Source organism: Mustela lutreola, chromosome 1 (assembly GCF_030435805.1).
Source record: "Mustela lutreola isolate mMusLut2 chromosome 1, mMusLut2.pri, whole genome shotgun sequence".
Lineage (NCBI taxonomy): Eukaryota > Metazoa > Chordata > Mammalia > Carnivora > Mustelidae > Mustela > Mustela lutreola.
The window spans coordinates 269,745,433-269,765,633 of record NC_081290.1 but is presented as its reverse complement, the minus strand read 5'-3'; the positions used below and the strand labels follow the sequence as shown (position 1 = coordinate 269,765,633).

Below are 20,201 nucleotides of genomic sequence, written 5' to 3'. Positions count from 1 at the left end.
TCAAAAATGGAATGATGGGATCCAAGGATATAAACTTTAAAGCAATCTGACTTACACTAGCAAACTGCTTTCCTAAGAAGGTTATAGCAATTTATTATTCCATCAGGAAAATACTACAGTACCTACCTTCTGGTCACATCACTGATACTGAACATTACCAACTAACAATGATGAAAAAAAAAAATTGAGGGAAAACTCACAATCCATTATTCAAACGGAGTTCTTTACTAACCCCATTCAACATTTTTTCACATGCCTATTTGCTATTTGCATTAATTCTGTTGTGAACTCTCTCTTCACATTCTTTGTCCATTGTTCTACAGGATGTTAGCATTTTTTCTTATTGACCTATAACCACAGACCCTAAGATACTTGCCCTTTGTCGTACTTTGTGCAAATACTTTTTTCTCATTTGCTATTTGTCCTTTAACTATGTTGATGTTTAATACAGAGAAGCCCAAAAACTTTGAGTCAACTCTAACCTTTCTTTGGTTCTCTTTCATGGTTTTTATGCTTAGCAAGTCTTTTCTCATCCTGGGGGAAGTTAAATATACAACTGCATTTCCAAATTTTTGGTTAACAAAAAAAAGTATACGCTTTTTTAGACTTAACTCTTTCATCTACCTGGTATTTGGCTTCCTCCTCACACCAAGGCTTCTTTTTGTAACATTTTCCAAATACTTAAACCAAGGCACCCTGCCAGACTTTTTGGACAGGATCAACTAATGTATGCTGCCCAGGTGCCAAGCATGTTAGGAACTACATGTACATCACCGCTAATGCTCACCACAACCCCGGAAGGGCAGTGCTATTTTCCATTTTATCACAAGCAAAGGGAGCTGCAGGGAAAGCATATCTCTAAGGCAGAAGGCTGGCAGGAGGAAGGCAGGGCTAGTATTTGGACTAGATCTATCTAGCACTAAAGCTTATATTCTTTCCAGTCCACTGTGCTCTCCAAGTGATCTCCATTCCTTCTGAAATCCCATCACATTTCCTGTCCAAATCCCATGGTACCCTGACTGATCCGTTAAGGGTCACAAACACCAGCAAGCAGCATAAATGAAGAGTGAGGGCAGGATTCAGTGCAGTAGGGAGTGAAGACCATGGGGAACCAGAGAGCATGGGGTGTGCAGACAGGTGTAGCTCTGGCTCATTGCTCCCTCAGGGCTGTCTGATTTTCAAGGTTTTCCAGGGAAGCTGATAAATGGGATTTTTATGTGAAATCTCCTGAGTTAATAAATTTTGCCAAATAATCAAATTTTGTTAAAAATGCTAAGCAGTATAAACAAGTCTGAGGACCAAATTCACAAGAGCTGCCCACCTGTGCTGCTGATGGACCCAGCATAGGACTCCTTGTATGCCCACATCTCGTCATCCTATCTGGCCTGGAAGCTCCCAGTCAAGGCCAGTTGTAATCTGCCTGGCTCCTCTGATCCTGCTTTGCCATTCCAAATAGTAGTGCCTGATAGAAAGTTCAGAAAAGCTCATGCAATTTCAAGTATATATTCTTAATCTCTGACCCAACTCAAGCAAAAAAGGCTGTTCGAAGCAAAATATACTTCCAAATTAATGATCTCAATTTACAGTGAGACATCTGATTCTCCAAGTCATCTCTGATCCTCTGAAAAGTAGATGAGCTACTTATTTTTAAAAATTCCATCATTTTACTAAGAAGATGTTGATGAAAACAAAACACAAATGAGCAGAAAGAACAAAGTAGGAGCATGCTATGTATTTCTCATTTTCTGAGCTCTCCAGAAGCACTTGACATGCAGTAACTGTGATTAGTTTCTGCACTGGAGGCATGAGGGAAGGCTTCAAGACTACAGTGAGTCCCTGAATCCTGGAGAGGACTTACGTGAACACGAAGGTGGCGAGCGAGCGGAAGGGAGAGGAGAGCAGAGATGATCTCATGGAATGGTGCAAGCACACAGGGAACAGCAAGACACTAAAGGAGGTTGGGCATAGATTATGTAAAGATTTGACAGTCTGACTAAGGAACTGACATTTTATTTTATCTTTTGTTCCAGGAGAAGCAAATAAAGGCTTCTGAGTTGGAAAACAAAGTGATGAAAGCAGTGAGCTCAATCTTGGCTCTCTGCTCCTCTTTAGCTCTTCTTTCTTTTAAAAAAGATTTTATTTATTTATTTATTTGTCAGAGAGAGAGAGAGAGAGAGAAACACAGGCAGAGGGAAAAGCAGGCTGCCTGCTGAGCAAAGAGCCCGACGTGGGGCTCGATCCCTGGAGCCTGGGATCATGACCTGAGCTGAAGGCAGATGCATGACTGACTGAGCCACGCAGGCGCCCCAAGCTACGCTCCTGCTCTGAGTGATGATGTGCGACCGCAGAGCTTCCCGTATCACCTCCATGATGAGTTCCAACTCGGCTCAGCGAGCAGTTACTGGGGACACGCTACCCAAGTGGTTTAACAGGGTGCTTCGGCCACCTCCTCTGTACAACAGGGGTAATGGCTGTACAGACGTTGCGGGATTACTGGAGGGCGGAACGTAATGCTCTCAGAACAGGGCCAGGCACAGAGTCCGCACATTTGTTATTTATCATCATCACTTTACTGTTGTTATTCTGACAATTCCCCAAATGATGTTTCTAGCACAAGCTGGTCATCTGACCCACAGACCTCAACAGCCAGCGGCCTACTTCCCCCACAGAAGTCTCCGGCATCTCCAATCTAGCATGTGGAAAGAACTCTTGATTCCATCTACAAATCCTCTGTAAACACGGCCACAGTTGAAAGCAAAAATCCCGGCTCCTCCCCCATATGAGTGAATAACACGTCTACCCAACCGCTACTCGGCCAGAAACCTGGGAGTCATTCTTGATTCTTACCCTTGTATCTAAGATGTTAGTGGCAACTTCTACGGCCGCACCCTCAAAAACACACCTCAAGTTCATCCACTTCTCTTCATCCCACTGCCACCACCTTAGTCCAAACCGGCAGCCCAGCACCGGCTCTCCCCCCTCTACTTAGTCTTCTGCTCTTGCCGCTCCTCAGACTATTCCCCACACAGCAGCCTGAGCGATCCTTCCAGATACAAACCAGATCATGTCATAACCTCATTTATTCCTGCTGGACTCAGAATAAAAGCCAAACTCAGAGCTCTAACTACAAGTTATAATTCTTTCTCTGTTCACTGGATTACTGTCTAGCTCCTAAGACCTCCATGCCGGTGGGCCCCCCGTTTGCCACTTTCACTGGTGTCTGCTCAGAGTTGAGCACAGCACCTGACATACAGTAAGTGGGCAGTTAGTATTTGCGGGACAGAGACAGAGAAGAGAGGAGAGGGAGAGAGATCTACCTCTTCCTGAAAATATCTGGCATCTGGGTCTCAGAGAGAAATGAGAGAGAAAAGATGGGAGTTAAAGACATGCTAGTATTTTAGACATGTGGCAAATAGAGCCTGGGATAAAGATGGTCACTAGTTGTGGGATGAATTCTTCAGCCATTTCAAGAACAAATTAAGAAGATTTGGAAATTGAAATAATTAAGAGAACAGGGAAGAACTAAAAAAAAACTTACATGTGCAGCACCTGGGTGGCTCAGTCAGCTGGATGTATGACTCTTGACTTTGGCTCAGGTCATTATCTCAGGGTCATGAAATCAAGTCCTGCACTGGGCTCTATGTTCGGCGGGGAGTCTGCCTGGACTTCCCTCTGCCCCTCCCCAACTGAAATAAATAAATAAATCTTAAATAATAATAATAATAATAAAATAACTTATGTGTGAACCTGACCAAGAACAGTGATATCATGAACATAAAAGGACTTACCAGCAGGTGGAATTGTGGAGTTTTTTGAGAGAACAATAATAAAGCTGATTTTATACTTTCAGGTCAGAAGTCACATGTGCTGTTATAAGTGGAAGTGTCCCCCTGCCACAAATAAATAAATAAGTGGAAATGTCCCCTGAACACATACGACTGATGACTTGAACTTGAGATAAAAGTTAAGGCTGGAGATAAGAGATTCAGAAGTCACTCCACCTTAAGAAGGAACAGCTGAAGCCATGGTTATTAACTTATTCAACCAAAATACACATACACACACACACACATAGTGCTAAATGATGGGGACACAGTAAGACAAAAATGGACCTTGCCCATATGGCACTTACAATCTATAGCCACTTTATAATCTCCTAAGAACTAATTTAAACAAAGATAACAGAATCAAAAGTAATCTTGAATATCCACGTTGTAGGGGTGAATGTAAAGGAAAAATCCTAAAAGGAGGGAGGGCAATAGCAGTGAGAAAAGTCTGAGAGTAGCTAAAGTAACACAGTATCCCAGCCAACAGGACAAAGAGAAGAAAGAGATGGTTGAGTTTCAAGCAGAGAGGAGATGGATACGGAGACCAATACTGGGGACCAATATTACAAGGAAGAACGGAATGATGATCAAGGAAAGGTTCTTCTATACAATGGCATCTGGATATTAGCAAAGCGGTGGGGATGGACCTACGGGGCAGGGGCTTCAAGAGTTCAGTTGTAAGGAAAGGGAAACTGCAGACAGAGAAAACTTACTCCAGAATTTGTGCCTCAAAAGCAAGCAAGCAAAGAAAAAAACACCCCAGATATTAGTAAGAGTCCAGGAAAAGATTTTCTCAAGATGGTAACAGATATAAAGGGATTTCCCTAGCTCTCCGGTCCAAGGACCAGATTCATGGTGGAGCGCTTGGCAAGTACAGTCATGGCTTTTTGCAGACTGAAATGATCACTGAAAATTGAATGTTAGCCCAGGGCACCACTACGTAACCTGCTGAGGGCCACCTGTCCCTCTAGTTGCCCTACCTTCCAACTTATGATTATGCCAATAATGTCTCCCTCTCTGCCTTTTTTTTTTTTTAAAGGATTTATTTGAGAGGGAGACAGCGAGAGAGCGCACATGCATGTGCATGGGGGGTGGGGATTGTGGGGGAGAAGCACAGAGAGAGAATCTTTAAGCAACCTCCCCAATAAGTGTGGAGCCTGACACAATGCTCAATCTCACAACCCTGAAATCAGGACCTGAGTCGATATCAAGTCAGACACTTAACGGAATGAGCCATCCAGGCGCCCCGCCCAACCTGCTTTTTTTTTTTTTTTTTAATTTTTTTCAGCTTGCTTTCACAATCAGAATGTGGGGTTCCCTTGCCCTTGAGAACTGGCTGGCTGGCTTCTGGAGGGCTTCATGGATCATGTATGCTTGTGGCTATATGTGGACTGCAACGTTGTTCCTACAGCACCAAGGAAGAGCACAGCTGGACTTACTCTTCATAGTGCTAACATGTTTTTTTTTTTTTTTAAATCTGACATAAACAAAATACATTACTTATGGAAATTACAAAAAGAGAATAAAGCTAGGACCCCACAATGTCATCTCTACTTATTATTCTGCTGACTCAATCCACACTTTAAATGACTGTATCCTCAATATCGATCTGAAATACATTACTTTAAAAAGAGAAGCAGCTGTTTCTGAAATGAGATCTGCTAAAGAAAAAGGCTGGCTGGAAAAATACAGATTTGAAATCACTGAGGTTATCTGTCCAAAACAGGTGTAAGCTCATTTGCCACAACAAATCTTTGCATTTTTATCCAACTCTTTCCTGATGTTTGGCATGGAAGGTTCTGGTGAGATGAGTGAGGACACTAAGGAGGCATGAGGACTGGCCCTGGTGATTGGTCATCCTATACCAGGGATGCCCGGTGACCTCCATAGTTCAGTAAGTCAGAACCTCACCAAGGTCTTGCCTGGGAGGTCTGGCAGTTGTTCAGTGCAACAGAGGCTCTCTCTGTAGGCAGCGAAAACTTGGCACTAGGGACCAGACTAGCATGAGAACTCCTGCCTTTCCTTCTGGATGGAAACACGTGGAAAGGCAAACAGAGCGAAATACTGCTGACAGTGTCTATTGTTCAGACTTGTTAACATAGTGCCAGGGGCAGTGTGGGAGTAAGAAGTTACTGAATTTCAGCAAAAATAAACATGGCTTTACCCTCACTGTTACAGTCCTTCTAGCAACATTGAATACACATTTGAAACCAGAAGGCTTCATGTAATAATGATTCCATTTTTGGCAATATATTTCTAAGAAATGCAACTTAAAGGAACTGCTATCTTGAAAGAGCTCGCCAGCAACACTGCAGCACCAGAAACAAAGGTCAGCCATGTCTGACATCCAGATGACCCCAGCCCCCAGCAGAAGTGCAGGGTTCTCCAGTCATCCATCAAACGCACAAAATTCATTCCCAAACTGTTCCCAGACGTGACCTGATCAGACCTGATCTCCCCTCCTATACCCTTCCTCTGTGTCCTCTGGAATTCCAATTCAGTGATGAGCGAGCACCCCTAGTTCCCCAACCTCATGTGCTCTGAAGGTTCCCTAGACTTGCATACCCTAATTGAAGCCTTGCTATCTCCAGGATTCCAAATGCCTAAAGCCCTCTCACATGGAAAGTGATCATGTCTCTCACATCCAGCCAGCCAGGAGATACTCCGTATTAACACTTTCAGACCATTATTCCCAGGCCTCTCTTACAAATCCCTGCTCCTCTGAGCTCATGTCATTGAATCTGTTCACCTCTGTCCTTCTTGGCCTTGGTACGCACGAGGTATAACAAGCTCTTAATTGGTCCCTTGGCTTCCGCTCTTGCTCCTCTCTAGTCCAGGTTCCACACGGCAGCAAATGACTTTGTAAAATTATCCATCAGATCATGTCACTCTTCTGCCTCACACATTTCAGTGCTTCTTATTGGGCTTAAAATCTGCTCCTTCCTGAGGCTCATGAAGCCTCTGCATGATCTGGCCCCTGCCCACTCTCCCCACCTCATCACCTGCTCTGGGGCTCCACTGCGCACTCTACTCTGGTGTGGGGTCTGCTTCTCCTTCCTCAAACTCACTTAGCCCTCTTCTGCCCCAGCCAAGCAGTCATCTACCATGAAAGCAGCGCTTGGGAAAGAGGAGACCATCACCACAAGGCTTAGGAATAGTTCTTATGGGTATGGCAAGGGGAGAAAAAATTTCTACCACTGGGATACAATTTTAAAAAGTCAAGTTTTACAGGCAGCAACCTCTTCGACCTCAGCCACAGCAACTTCTTCCTAGAAACATCGCCAAAGGCAAGGGAAGCAAGGGCAAAAATGAACTACTGCGACTCCATCAAGATCAAAAGCTTTTGCACAGCAAACAGTCAACAAAATCAAAAGACAACTGACAGACTGGGAGAAGATATTCACAAATGATGTATCAGATAAAGAGCTAGTATCCAAAATCCATAAAGAACTTATCAAACTCAACATCCAAAGAACAATCAAGAAATGGGCAGAGGACATGAACAGACATTCCTGCAAAGAAGACATCCAGGGGCGCCTGAGTGGCTCAGTGGCTTGGAGGCTCTGCCTTTGGCTCAGGTTGTGATCTCAGGGTCCTGGTATCGAGCCCCGCATCGGGCTCTCTGCTCAGTGGGGAGCCTGCTTCCCATTCCCACCCCAGCCTGCCTCTCTGCCTACTTGTGGTCTCTGTCAAATAAATGAATAGAAATCTTTCAAAAAAAAAAAGACATCCAACAGACACATGATAAAGTACTCAACATCACTCAACATCAGGGAAATACAAATCAAAACCACAGTGAGATACAACCTCACACCAGTCAGAATGGCTAAAATTAACAAGTCAGGAAACAACAGATGTTGGCGAGGATGCAGAGAAAGGGGAACCCTCCTACACTGTTGGTGGGAATGCAAGCTGGTGCAACCACTCTGGAAAACAGCATGGAGGTTCCTCAAAAAGTTGAAAGTAGAGCTACCATACAACCCAGCAATCACGCTACTGGGTATTTACCCTAAAGATACAAATATAGGGATCCGAAGGGGCACGTGCACCCAAATGTTTACAGCAGCCACCACATCCACAACAGCCAAACTATGGAAAGAACCTAGATGTCCATCAACAGATGAAGAGATAAAGATGAGGTATATACACACAATGGAATACTATGCAGCCATTAAAAGAAACAAAATCTAGCCATTTGCAACAACATGGATGGAACTAGAGGTTATTATGCTAAGCAAATTAAGTCAGAGAAAGACAATTATCATATGATCTCTCTGATGTGAGGAGTTTGAGAGGCAGGGTGGGGGGTCATGGGGGGCAGGAAGGGAAAAAATGAAACAAGATGGGATTGGGAGGGAGACAAAGCATAAGAGACTCTTTACCTCATGAAACAAACTGAGGGTTGCCGGGGGACGGCAGGGTAGGGAGACGGTGGTGGGGTTATGGACGTTGCAGGGGGCATGTACTGTGCAATGTGTAAGCATGATGATTCACAGATCTGTACCCCTGGGGCAAATAATACATTATATGTTTTTTTTTTTTTTAAAAAAAGTCAAGTTTGGAAGCCGACCCCATTCCTAATCACGGCATTCCCAATCACGGCACATGCAAATACGATGAATCACTTTGGAAAAGGTTGTTCTTCCAAGATTAGAAGGACTGCCAGAGCACTACAAAACTGGGCCATCCGTGGCAAAAATTAATTCTTCCCAGTGGCAGTCAGGGCATGGATTCCGGCTTAGACAAGGCCCCAAGGCAGCAAAGGATGATTCCAGCTCCCACAGGATTTCACGTCTGAGGATAATTCAAGTCCTCCCAGAACTACTCAGCTTTATGGGCTCAAACATGTGCATTTTCATTTACCCATCCACTGCCTCACGTTCTCCAAACCATTAAATGGCCCTAGAGATAGGAGCTCAAAGATTCCTGGTCCACAGGCCACGTGTCACCCTCCCCAAGTCTCCCTTCTACTCCCTCAATGAATGCCATTTCAGAGGCCAAAGGAATCTTGGGGTTTTGGCTTCACTGCCTTTCACGTCCTTTTCCAATTTCCAAATCTGAAAAGTCACTGTGGCATCTAGCATTTTTAACAGCTTAAAAATTCACGGATTATTCCAGTACCTCTGCTCTCATAAAGTAGCTACCAATTATTACCCCATGTACAAACAAAGAAGAAAATGTAAATGAGGTGGATAGGTGCTTTTTGCCAATATCAGTAACAGAAACAGGAAATGAAAATGATTTTCTAGACTTCATTTAGGGATGTATTAAAAATATGATGGTCATCAACAATTTTTTTCTGGTATTTCCTGTAACTTCTCAGAACAGATGCTGTAATCAGAAGCGGGGCTGATTAAGAGATTTGGATGACCAACCAGCAGCAGTGGGGTGCTGGCTGAGGCGGAGGGTCAGTCACTACTCCATGAAATATTGCCCCATGTAGCTTAACCAGCTTTCAAATTTAAGCTAGTCAGTATTACAGCATTTTGGATTCTGATACCCTCATTTCTTCTAAGTCCTGAAAAAATACCAGTATTTATGATCAAACTGACCTTTTCATACTCCACTCTTTCCAAAGCAGACAAAAAAACCAGTGAGCAAAAGAGGTACTAGGAACTCCAAGTCACTGGGAGCTCTCAGAGCTTCCACCATTGGAAGTGGTTTTACAACCACCTCTTCTGGTCCTATGAACAGCGTTCACGTTCTTCAGAAGGTGCTAGAGAGAGAAGCGGCTTGAGAAATGCTGAACTTGCCTCAACTCACTAGCCTGAGGTGGACAGAAGCCCTTCACATTTTCAGGATTCAGCTGATGATGAAGGACAGAGCTTATCCATGGGTAATGTGCTAGAAGAACAAGGCTTCTGGCATCTAAACCTCCAGCACATCACAAACTTCCTGCTATTATCTAATATCCCCCCAACTCAGCCATCACTGTTTCCATGGTAACCGACAGAGAAATAGCAGCCTGCCAAATGGCTTTTGTAGTTCCTTTTCCAGCTTGTTTTTCAGTATAGAATTAAAGCTAGCTGGGAAAAGAACCAGACTAATCTTTACAGCAGGGACACGACGCATTTTGGAAAGTACAACTGGGTCTGGGACAAGGAGTATAGACAAACTTTAATGAGCTCAGCTTGAAGGAATAAAAAAAGGGTCTTGGTTTCTAAAAAAGTGTCCACCGAAGTATATTTGGTAAGCTTTACTTTTGTCTTGAGAGAGTATATCCTGACACTGGCCAGTAGACAGATATGGTGCTATTCACTCCGTCTTTAACTGAATTAACAAAAGAAGGAACGGGGTGAACGGAACGGCAAGATCGGGCAAGTTTCCTCGGCCACCGAGTACCTTGTTATCATTAAAGGAAATGGTAATTTACTCTAAAATCAAAATGAATGGGCAGGAGTAGACTGGGTTGGACTAGAGGACACTGAAGCAAGATTCGCAGCTTGGAGGGGTGAAACGTTTACCCCAGGGACGAGGCCTGCACGAGGCCCACTGAGCCAACTGCATGAATCAGAGGGCACTTGGACTTCGGAAACAAAGACCTCCTTGCCCTCTCAGCGCAGGGAGAACAGTGAGGAATGCCGTGTGTATAACTGGGGCAGCTTTCAGAAGATCAGCAGCTACAGAGAGCAGCCGAAGGTGCCAGACGGCACAATAAACACCTGCTGCACACTGGAGGGGATGGCAGGAAGCAACAACAACAACAAAGTGGCCCCAAACAGATGCTTTTCGGTCTCAAAACTGCATACCTGAATAAAGTACACAGAAATCTCAGGACTCTTCTATGTCACTTTCAGATGAGAAACTTTGACTCAAGTCAAACAGGTATTTAGCTTCTCTTCTGATAGGTAAAAACGAACCAGATTTTGAAAGAGATTCCCTCCTACAACCTCTAACATACTCTGAATGTCTTGGTGACAGACATGAAAATTACAGCCTATGGTGGCATACTAAGTTCGGTTCCTAAGAGTTTCCTGACAGAAAGTCAGACTCCTACAAATTCTGCACAGAAGACTAACGTAATTTATACTTTTTAAATTTATGCTTTTACCTTGAGTTGTATGAATCATGAGTCATGTTCTCAGAGCCCTCACTGGAGTTTAGAAAGAAAAGTAGACACAGATTTGCAAAAACCACTTCCTTTCAATCCTTCAGAAAAGGGATCATTATAATAAGACAGAGCTGATGTACTCTTAACACACATGCCTAATGCTGTCAACTCTAAGAAAGGCTTCTGTGCTTCTGCTTTAGCTACATTTGTGCAGCCCTAGATTTTGGAATCTGTTAAAGAAACCTAAATGAATCCTTCCAAAAGTTTAAACTTGGGTCTTGTTTACCCAAGAATGGAATTACATTTTTAAACTGTATTCAGTAATGCATGATGATAATTTCCAATATATTAACCTTCAATTTTCCCATCTTAAACAAAACCCAGAACTGAAGAGATATACAATTATATCAAACTCAGTCATAGTTTAGATTATGCAGGAAGCCAAGACTTACTGGAGTCAATAGCCGGAGGTACAGTACTGACACCTTCATACTTCCTTCCAAATCTGGGTCCTCAGCCAACTTTGTTTCAAGATCTCAGGTGAATTTTCTTACTTAGGAGATCTGTATTTTTATTAAATCAGCCATCATAGGTATATTACAGATTCCCCGGCTACTGGCAGATAATTAAAGGGACAGTACCACATTTTTTAGTTTTTCATGGCCTGTGTGTTCACTATACTCATCAAAATAAACTATAAGAAGCCTTGAGAAGATAAAGCTTCAGTATGGGCAGTCTCCCTCTTAAACTGAGATTTTCCTCCAAATGGTTGCCTTCAAGGCTGTGTGGTAGTTGTATTATCCATCCACTTATTAACCTATAACAGACATCAGGTATAACCAAGAAAGAGCTCTTGGTCACCATGACTAATGTTTTTATATGAGAAAATGAAGACCTTCGGCTGCCTAGAGAGGAAATGGAATGGGGTGTATGCTGGGCATCAGAACACTGCTAATGCTTAATGGCTGGAAACTGCTTCTACAGCAAAACTAATTATCCAGAAAGCATGCTTTGGGAATCCTTAGGCTTCAAATCTATAAATAGGCCAAAATGTTTTTAAAAGGGGCGTGGTGGTGGTGAATGGATATGTGTAACGAAACAGTAACTGAGCACTTAAAATACCTGGCAACAAAGAAAAAAACACCAAGAACGAGAGGCTAGGATTACAGCAAACATTATACTGCATCTAGCACAGCTTACAGCAGAACTCCCATAGGAAGGCACAGCACGAGCATATGCTAGATCATAATAAGCTCCAGGAGGGAAAGGGGGACTTTATCTCACTCAATCGCTGCTACTGCCCTGGCTCCCAAGACCATGCCTGACAAAAAGTCGGTGTTCCTTAGGCCCGGCTTGAGAAGAGGACCTGAAGTTAAAATGAGACACACAGTGTTCCTCTGCTGTTCACACAACACGAATCTTCCCAAGGGCAGGATGAATTATTCACATAATTTAACTGGGTTTTAACTGAGTGGAAGGCTACATATAAAGCACAGCCATACCCGAAGAGAATATGGCAAAGGTAGGGTTGTCTGCTTCTCAAGTGGTACTCCTGGTTTGTGAGAAGGCTAATCACCCAAGGAACTGTGAAGTCTATTCCAAGCCCTGAGGAGCCAGTTCACCCTGTAACTCACTGGCAACTGTCGAGCCCCCTGCTGACTCAGACCAAAGGAAACCTAATCGATGGAAATTACACCAACAAAAGCTGCTTAATGGCGTAAATGCAAATAACACAATATGCTTCAAAATACCATGCTTGGAAACTGAAATACATGCCAGGAAAATAGCCCGGCCCATTAACTATGTTCTTAGAAGCAGCATATCTGATGAAGAACAGACATGAGCCCTGACACACTAACTACTTGGTCTGGATTAGGTCATATTCTAAACACAGCCTTATAAGCCCTTCTGCACGGACTGGGTCTGCTTTAATGTGATAAGCTAAATGATCGGGAAGTCTGGTAAGAAAAAGACACAAAGATAGTAAGATAATCTGGTAGAGGTAAGATAGTAAGATAATCTGGTAGAGGTTTGCTCTTTTGAGTTCCTACTATTCTTCTATCTATCTTAGTTCTAAGGTCCTATAATTTTTGGATTTAAGAAAAAATTAACGGTCTTCATGTCCCTCAAATGTCATGGTCATTAGGTAAAAGCGGGGACGGAAAACAAGTCATTACACAGTTTAGTCCCTGCTTCTCCAAACTTGGACAGACCACCACCTCTGATAATTTGGCTTGAGTATCTATTTTCTGAAAGAATTACAGGTTCATCTGTATGTTAGAAGATGGCTAAGGCGGCAAGGAGGATGCTTTCAATGTTCCCTCACAGAAAAGAGGCAACACGGCTATGCAGAGGACTTCCGTACGACAAGGTCCCGGGGGCATCTTCCTCACACCGTCTTCCTTTCCCGTCTCGCATCTACTAGCTTGAGCCTCCCCTTTATAAGCTCTCCTTCACAGCATTTATCATAATTCTAATTATTTCAATAATTATTTCAATATCCCCTATGTCCATGAGGACAGGGATTGTGTATGGTCCTTTCCACCCAGTGGAAACGGAACCCTGGCAAGCAGTTTCTGCTGGGTAAGATGACGAATGAATGAAGGGAGGGAGGGAGTCTAATGTTAACCATGGGGTAGGCGACCAGTTGAAAACATTTCAACAATGAAACACATACTCCCATTCTCTAAATCTGTACCCGGGAGCTTTACAGAGCGTTACGTTTTTCACAAAGTATTAGAAGGCAGGAAAAACCTAAAGCGAATACTCACTGGCGGGGGTTTCCTTCTCATCTCAAAAGTGCGTGTGGCGCCGAAGCTCAGTGAAGCGATGACGGGGCATCTCCCTAGCGAAGGTTCATCGTCACTGTGCCAGTCGACACTGTCCTTCTCGTTTCGGTACAGATTGCAGAGCAAGGAGTTGAAGGTGTGGCCAGTGTTTTCTTCGATTTGGTCCTTCAGTGTGCGCAGCACAGGATGCCACTGCAATCGGGAGGCCAAGAGAAAGGGCAGAGATGGCTCCCGTCAGACACAAGGTGGCAGCCCCAGGTAAAATGGAAGGCAGGGTAAAACTGGTCATGCTTCGAACAGGGGCATGGAGTAAGCAAAACGCAGGGAATGCGACATCCACAGGCAAGAGGAGTCGATTCCCGACTGTTATTTCTACTTCGATGCAAGCTGACCTCCACGATTTTATTAAGGTACTAAACTTGGTATAGTAACGTCATGAGGACCAACCCTCTCTTCCCATCTCATCCTTTCTGTCCATGCGAAATTCATGACCGTCACAAAGCAGCAACTGTCATCATGGTCAGTCAGTAAGGAGGTAAGTGGAGCGCGGAGCCCGACCTGCCGCTGCAGCCGACGGGCTGCCGGGATATTGGCAGATACAGACTGAAGTCTGAGGAGGGAAACAACTTTCCTGCTGGGTGGCCCTCTTCATTCGACTCCTATTTTATCACGAATGACAGAATTGCTTTTAAAAAAAGATATTCAGTATTTCCAGAGTGGCTAACTTCCTAAAAATAGAACCTAAGGGAAAAAAACATTCTACAGAATAGAATTATGACAGGGCCTTATAAACACCTGGGCCGTGAGCTATAGACAGTTTACACAGATGCCACAGCCCTGCCTCCTGAGCACCCAGGCCACTCGTGTGGTTTGTCTCTCAGACTCATGTCTTGCCACATGTACTACAGGAAACTATGACCCCCGACCTTAGGCTGTAGCTGGGAGCTACAATCAGCATAGCTTGTATTAATTCTTGTTAGAATTCTGTCTTCCTGCCACAAAGCCTCAAGTACTTTATAGAACTTGCTTTTTTTTTTTAAAAAAAAATAAAACTTCCTTTTACAACAGTTGTTCTCACACCCCTATCAAAAATTGAGGACCTCAAAGAACTTCTGTTCATATGAGTTACAGCTATGATGTTTATCACATTAAAAACTAAAACCTAAAAAAGTTAAACTATTGATTAATTCATTTAAAAAAACACAAACCCATGACATGTTAACATGAACGTTATATTACAAAAAATAACTCTATTTTCCAATACAAAAACTGGCACAAAGAGAGTGGCACTGTTTTGCAAATTTCTTTACTGTTTGGCTTCACCGAAGAGAGGTGATTCTCACATCTACTTCTGCATTCAGTCTGTTACAATATGTTGCTTTTGCTAAGTATGTGAAGAAAACTGGCTTCACATGAACATGTAACCAGAAAAGGGCAGAAGTATTTTCCAGCCTTTCCAAATAATTGTGGATATTCTTTGCTATTACACAAAAACTCAACATATACTGATTTCCTAAAGGTCAGCTGCAGTGTGGAACTGGAAACCACACCAACAATTACATTTAAATCTACTGGTCCAGCTTGCACTTCAAATGAGTCTTTTAATCTTTCATGATTCTATAACATCAAGCATTGGTCATGTGGAAAATAATGATCCAATGAGTAATACAGACAGACATTACTGTTGACACATTTCATTGTACAGTCTTAAAAAATCATATCCATTAATATCAGCACTGATCTCATCAGAAAAGACTAAGTAATAGAAAGAGGTCAGGATCAAAGTGGCGGTTATGACTTTTTCCAAAACTCTGATTCTCTTGAAAATTCAACTTTTATAAGTAACAAAACCTATCCATTGTTTTCCCTCAAGGGACACTCACTTCACTCATTTATGAGAAAATGGCAACCAAATACTCAAGCCGGAATAACTGCAGTTTATTAACTAGTCTGCTAGTTGCTCTTCCAAACAAAAATGGTCCACGATAGAAGTGGGCAGTTCAGCTATAGCGTGAAGAATCACACAAGTGTTCTGCGCCTAGACAGCCATCACACTTGGCTTGTAGCAGGACTGCTATATGCATACTTTCCATTTCATCAAACTATTAGAGAGACATGAACCCAAACACTGAGATTTAATAAAACTAATAATGTTTATTGCTTTGAGGAATGTTCCTAAATGAAACCAGCCTTTTTTTTTTAAAACCGGAAGTGAATGGTGGTGAAGAATACCATGATTACTAATAAAGTTTGATGACAAAGACCTGATCGATGCTCAAGCACCAGAAGTTTTACCCACGATTACTTTCGCATAATCAGTGAAAATTCAACAGAGTGAAAACGTCACCCTCACCAAGTATGATATAAATAGTTTTGACCTGTGCACTTCCCAAAACGACTTCATGGACCCCTCCAGGTATCCACTGATTCTATTTTAAAAACCCCACCTGACAGAACACCTTCAAAATCAGGTTCTATGTATGCTAGTGAAGGAATAGATGTTCAGCAAAGGAAAACATAATATTTTCAGTATATCCCACAGCTACTGTCAGGTAAAACTGCCAAGAAAGCATATGTGGGAATCACTCAGCTTTGCTGTGATGTAGCAATCGTGGTAAGCTGGGATTCCTTATTACGGATACTAGCATTACATTCTAAGCAGAGAATTTTTTAAAAATAAACAATGACAAAAACAAACCAAACTTAGATCAGTAAAACAGAAATGTTATTAAAGTAACCTATGTTCTAGAGAATAAATTTCAAAGGGAACTTTCCTAATAATGTTAGCAAGCTGTATTTCCTATTTATTTTATGGCTTTAAGCTTATCTTCATGGAGATAAAGATCAGATGCTAGAATTATACACTTAGCAAGAAAAACAAGAATGTAAAAGAGGAAGATAGCTTTTTTGCAATATGACTGAAAAACTAATTAGCACTTCCCTGACTTGCTTAAGGACTGAGTACTGTGATAACTCCAAGTTTGCTTTATGTTTCTAAGTGGGTATATATTTTTACTGGTTATTTTTGGTGGTGAAGTAAGGAGAAAAAAAGGGGATAATGAACTAGAGGATTAATTTAGACTCTCCAACCAATACTCTATATACAGATCCCTCAGAACTGAATGTCTAAATTAAAATTCAGCATCATCTCACTGTTCAGTGAAGACATTCTATCCTTAAAAGACATTTGAGGAAAAGAGTATGAGAAAATATGAATCACAAAAGTAAAAGGACCTATTCAGTGGATTTCAAAAAGTGTTTTGTAGAGTCTTAGGTACCACAAAGGTATCTCTGGAAATTCAGTAGGAGAAAGGAGTGGTCAAGCTGGTGGGACTCCCAGCCAGTCAAGGCACTTCTTTATTTTCATACACTGGGTTCATATAAGATTTAGTTCAAAAAAGACTAAAAGAAGTTTAATAACCTCTGACTGAATTTGCTCCTGTGCTTTGGGTTATTAAGCTTGAGGTAATAATATCAAAATTAAACAAGTTAAAATTAAGCAAGAACCCCAACACACATATATACCTTTAAAAAGTCTAAGAGGCATCTCTTTTGATTTTGTTCACAGTGCCATAAAAACAAACTAAATCTTTAACCGAGGAATACAAAGTTATGAGCCAGCCAAATTCAAATAAAAGAATTCTGACAACCTTCATATCCAACAAAAAAGCTTGTTTGAATAAATTATGCTCTGTACATACAGGTTATGGACTACTACACAGCTATTAGATATGATTTAAAAGAATACTTAATGATACTAAGACATGGTAATGATACAGTCAAATGAAATGTAGTATACATAATTGGTATTTTTATAGACAAGTTCTCTGTTTATTTCCTTAAAATGAAAAAAAGGGGGGGAAGGGAGGTGCGCCTGGCTGGATCAGTTGGTAGAGCATGTGACTCTGGATCTCAGAGTCATGAGTTCAAACCCCATGTAGGGCATGGAGTCTGCTTTAAAAAATAAAAAGACTAGGGGCACCTGGGTGGCTCAGTCGTTAAGCATCTGCCCTCAGCTCAGGTCATGATCCCAACGTTCTGGGATTGAGCCCCGCATAAGGCTCTCTGCTCAGTGGGAAGCCTGCTTCTCCCTCTCCCACTTCCCCTGCTTGTGCTCCCTCTCTCACTTTGTCTCTGTCAAATAAATAAAACCTTTAAAAAAATAAATAAATAAAAATAAAAAGACTAGACCCAAACATTAGGTGGAAGAATTACCCAAAATTTTAATATTCTTCAGGCTTATCTGTAGTTTCTAAAATTTTAAAAAATAAATTCATATTACATACATTATAAGAAAAAGATTGTCATTAAAAAATTCTATTGAAGAGTTGTCAATATGTCCTCAAAGCATAAGAGGCCCTACTACTCAGCATATCTGATGTGCCTTACATTTATTATAAAGCAGTGGTTTTTAGCCAAGGGCAGTTCTGCTCCCTAGCAAATGTCTGGCATCTATTGGGTACAAGTCATGGATACTGTTAAACATCCTAAAATATACAGGACAGACCCAACAACAAGGAATTGCCCAGCCCAAAAACCACTAATATCAAGGTTGAGAAATCCCGTTCTAAAAGATTAACTAAAATGATGGGAAAGAACTTCTTCCCTAGAGCCTGTTTAATCCTCAACTTCTCTGTTATGACTGTTGACAAGAAGGTAAATTAATTCTGACAGAAACATGGCCAGCCATCTGTTGGATTGGTCTAATTCAATTCTCTTCATGTTTCCAAATCAACCTCAGCTATAAAGGGTCTCAGCACTTCCCTGGGTCACATTCTAAACGCAGCCCAACAAACAAAAGCATGCAGCTATCTTTTCATGTGAAAAAGCCATGTCCCCATTCCCACTCCCATCAATGTTTTGGTCCTGAACATTTTAGTCAAGTGGGAGTTTATTATTACAAATTACTAGAAGCTCTAAAATGTGTCATACTTCTGTTTATCCCAATGTCATAAGCAAAACTCCATTTTCTTCAAAGCCTCGTTCAGTAAAGCATAAGATTATTTGCCAAAGGCAAGATTCCAGGAACTAAACAGGGAGCTATTTCTTGGATCTTAACTCTATCCTTTGGACAATCTTAATTTATATACTAGAATCTCCTTGTCTACTGTCATGGAAATTTTTAAAAACAAAAGAAACAGTAGAAATAAGCCAAACCCACGATAAGATTTCCAAAGTCTAAGAACTGCAGCCACAGAATGAATACAAAGTCAACAAGAAAAACACCAGCTTTTTTTCACAAGTGGCAAAAGAGCCTGAGAAATGGAAAGAGATGTTCTGACCTCACTGGCCAGTCCTAAGAATCTGGTTCCAGAGCAAACGTGTACCAGGGTGTACACAGAAGGTTATGGCCAGAAAAGCAGGCGAAAGGGGAAGATTTGAAGAAATGGCTCATTTTTCTGAAATCCTAAAGCCCAGTTCCTGTTTATTCTAGCTCCAATTTTTTTCTCATTGTCAGAGTAGATCTCTAGATCAAAAAACACAGGAAGAATGATAAGCACAAAGACGCAGTGTTTGAACCCAGAGGATTTTTGGTACTAGGAACCATCATGCAACTCTGCAAAATAATGTACTATTATTTTACAGTACTCTACATTTATAGCACATAGTCTATAAAACCATACCAACAGCAATATTCCAACATACGTGAGGATTTGGTTCCATAGTGATTCTTGAATAAGTGTAAGGAAGTTCTCCATACCATGCTGTAAGTCTTGGTTGCTTGTAAGTTACATCTAAGAAAGAAAATACAGGGCCTTTGAAATGGTTTAATGCTATTTAAGGTGTGCCTCCTGAGTGCCATGCAATGTGCAAGAAACTACGAGAAATACAAAGGCAGAGTAAAGATGAGCTGTGACTCAGGGTTCCACACATTTAGAAGACAGGAGAATTCAGGAGTAGAGAGACTCATGAGATCAAAGAAAGAAGACAAGAGAAGGTATGCTGGCACAAACCATAGCAGCAAAGCTCTGAGGTGAGAGTATACATGACTTGTTTGTGTCAGTGAGGACGCAAGTAAGAGTGGAGTCAGGGGCGCCTGGGTGGCTCAGCTGGTTAAGCAACAGCCTTTGGCCCAGGTCATGATCTGGGAGCCCCAGGATTGAGTTCCACATTGGGCTCCCTGCACAAGGAGTCTCCTTCTCCCTCTGACCCTCTCCCTTCTCATGATCTCTCTTTCTCTCGCTAATAAATAAAGAAAATTAAAAAAAAAAAAAAAAAGAGTGGAGTCACACTGCAGAACAATTCAGATTAGAGAGGGTCTAAAAAATGCAGGTTATGGAGTCTGAACCCTAGTAGGCAGGAATCTGTGGCACCAACATCCACACAAAACACGACATGTGCTACCTTTTGATTTTAAGAAAAAAGGGCTCTGACCAACCACAGCACAAAGCTGATAGTAGTCAGAAGTTTCTGATGTCTAATTTATTGAGAAGGGAATTATTCATAGATCTGCTGTTTTTCCCCACAAATGAAATCAACTGCTATAATAAGAACAATAATGATAAAGGTAGCTAACATTCACCAAAGGCTTAC

The 20,201-nt window shown here is 41.9% G+C and overlaps 1 protein-coding gene across 6 annotated transcripts in view; it reads right to left on the bottom strand.

Moving 5' to 3' along the window:
* ALKBH3 (alkB homolog 3, alpha-ketoglutarate dependent dioxygenase) overlaps window positions 1-20,201 on the bottom strand; it is a 36,767-nt gene that overhangs the window by 5,100 nt on the left and 11,466 nt on the right. For 3 of the 6 annotated variants that reach the window (XM_059140318.1, XM_059140325.1, XM_059140311.1), the window contains 2 exons: window positions 19,314-19,402; window positions 13,650-13,859 (listed from right to left, as the gene is read on the bottom strand). In XM_059140318.1, coding sequence (XP_058996301.1) covers window positions 13,650-13,859; window positions 19,314-19,402 — 299 coding nt within the window. Of the gene's footprint in view, window positions 1-1,321; window positions 1,463-3,538; window positions 3,687-3,775; window positions 3,891-13,649; window positions 13,860-19,313; window positions 19,403-20,201 lie in introns of those variants that run through there. The other 3 variants (XR_009346032.1, XR_009346033.1, XM_059140340.1) reach the window with 3 other exon arrangements.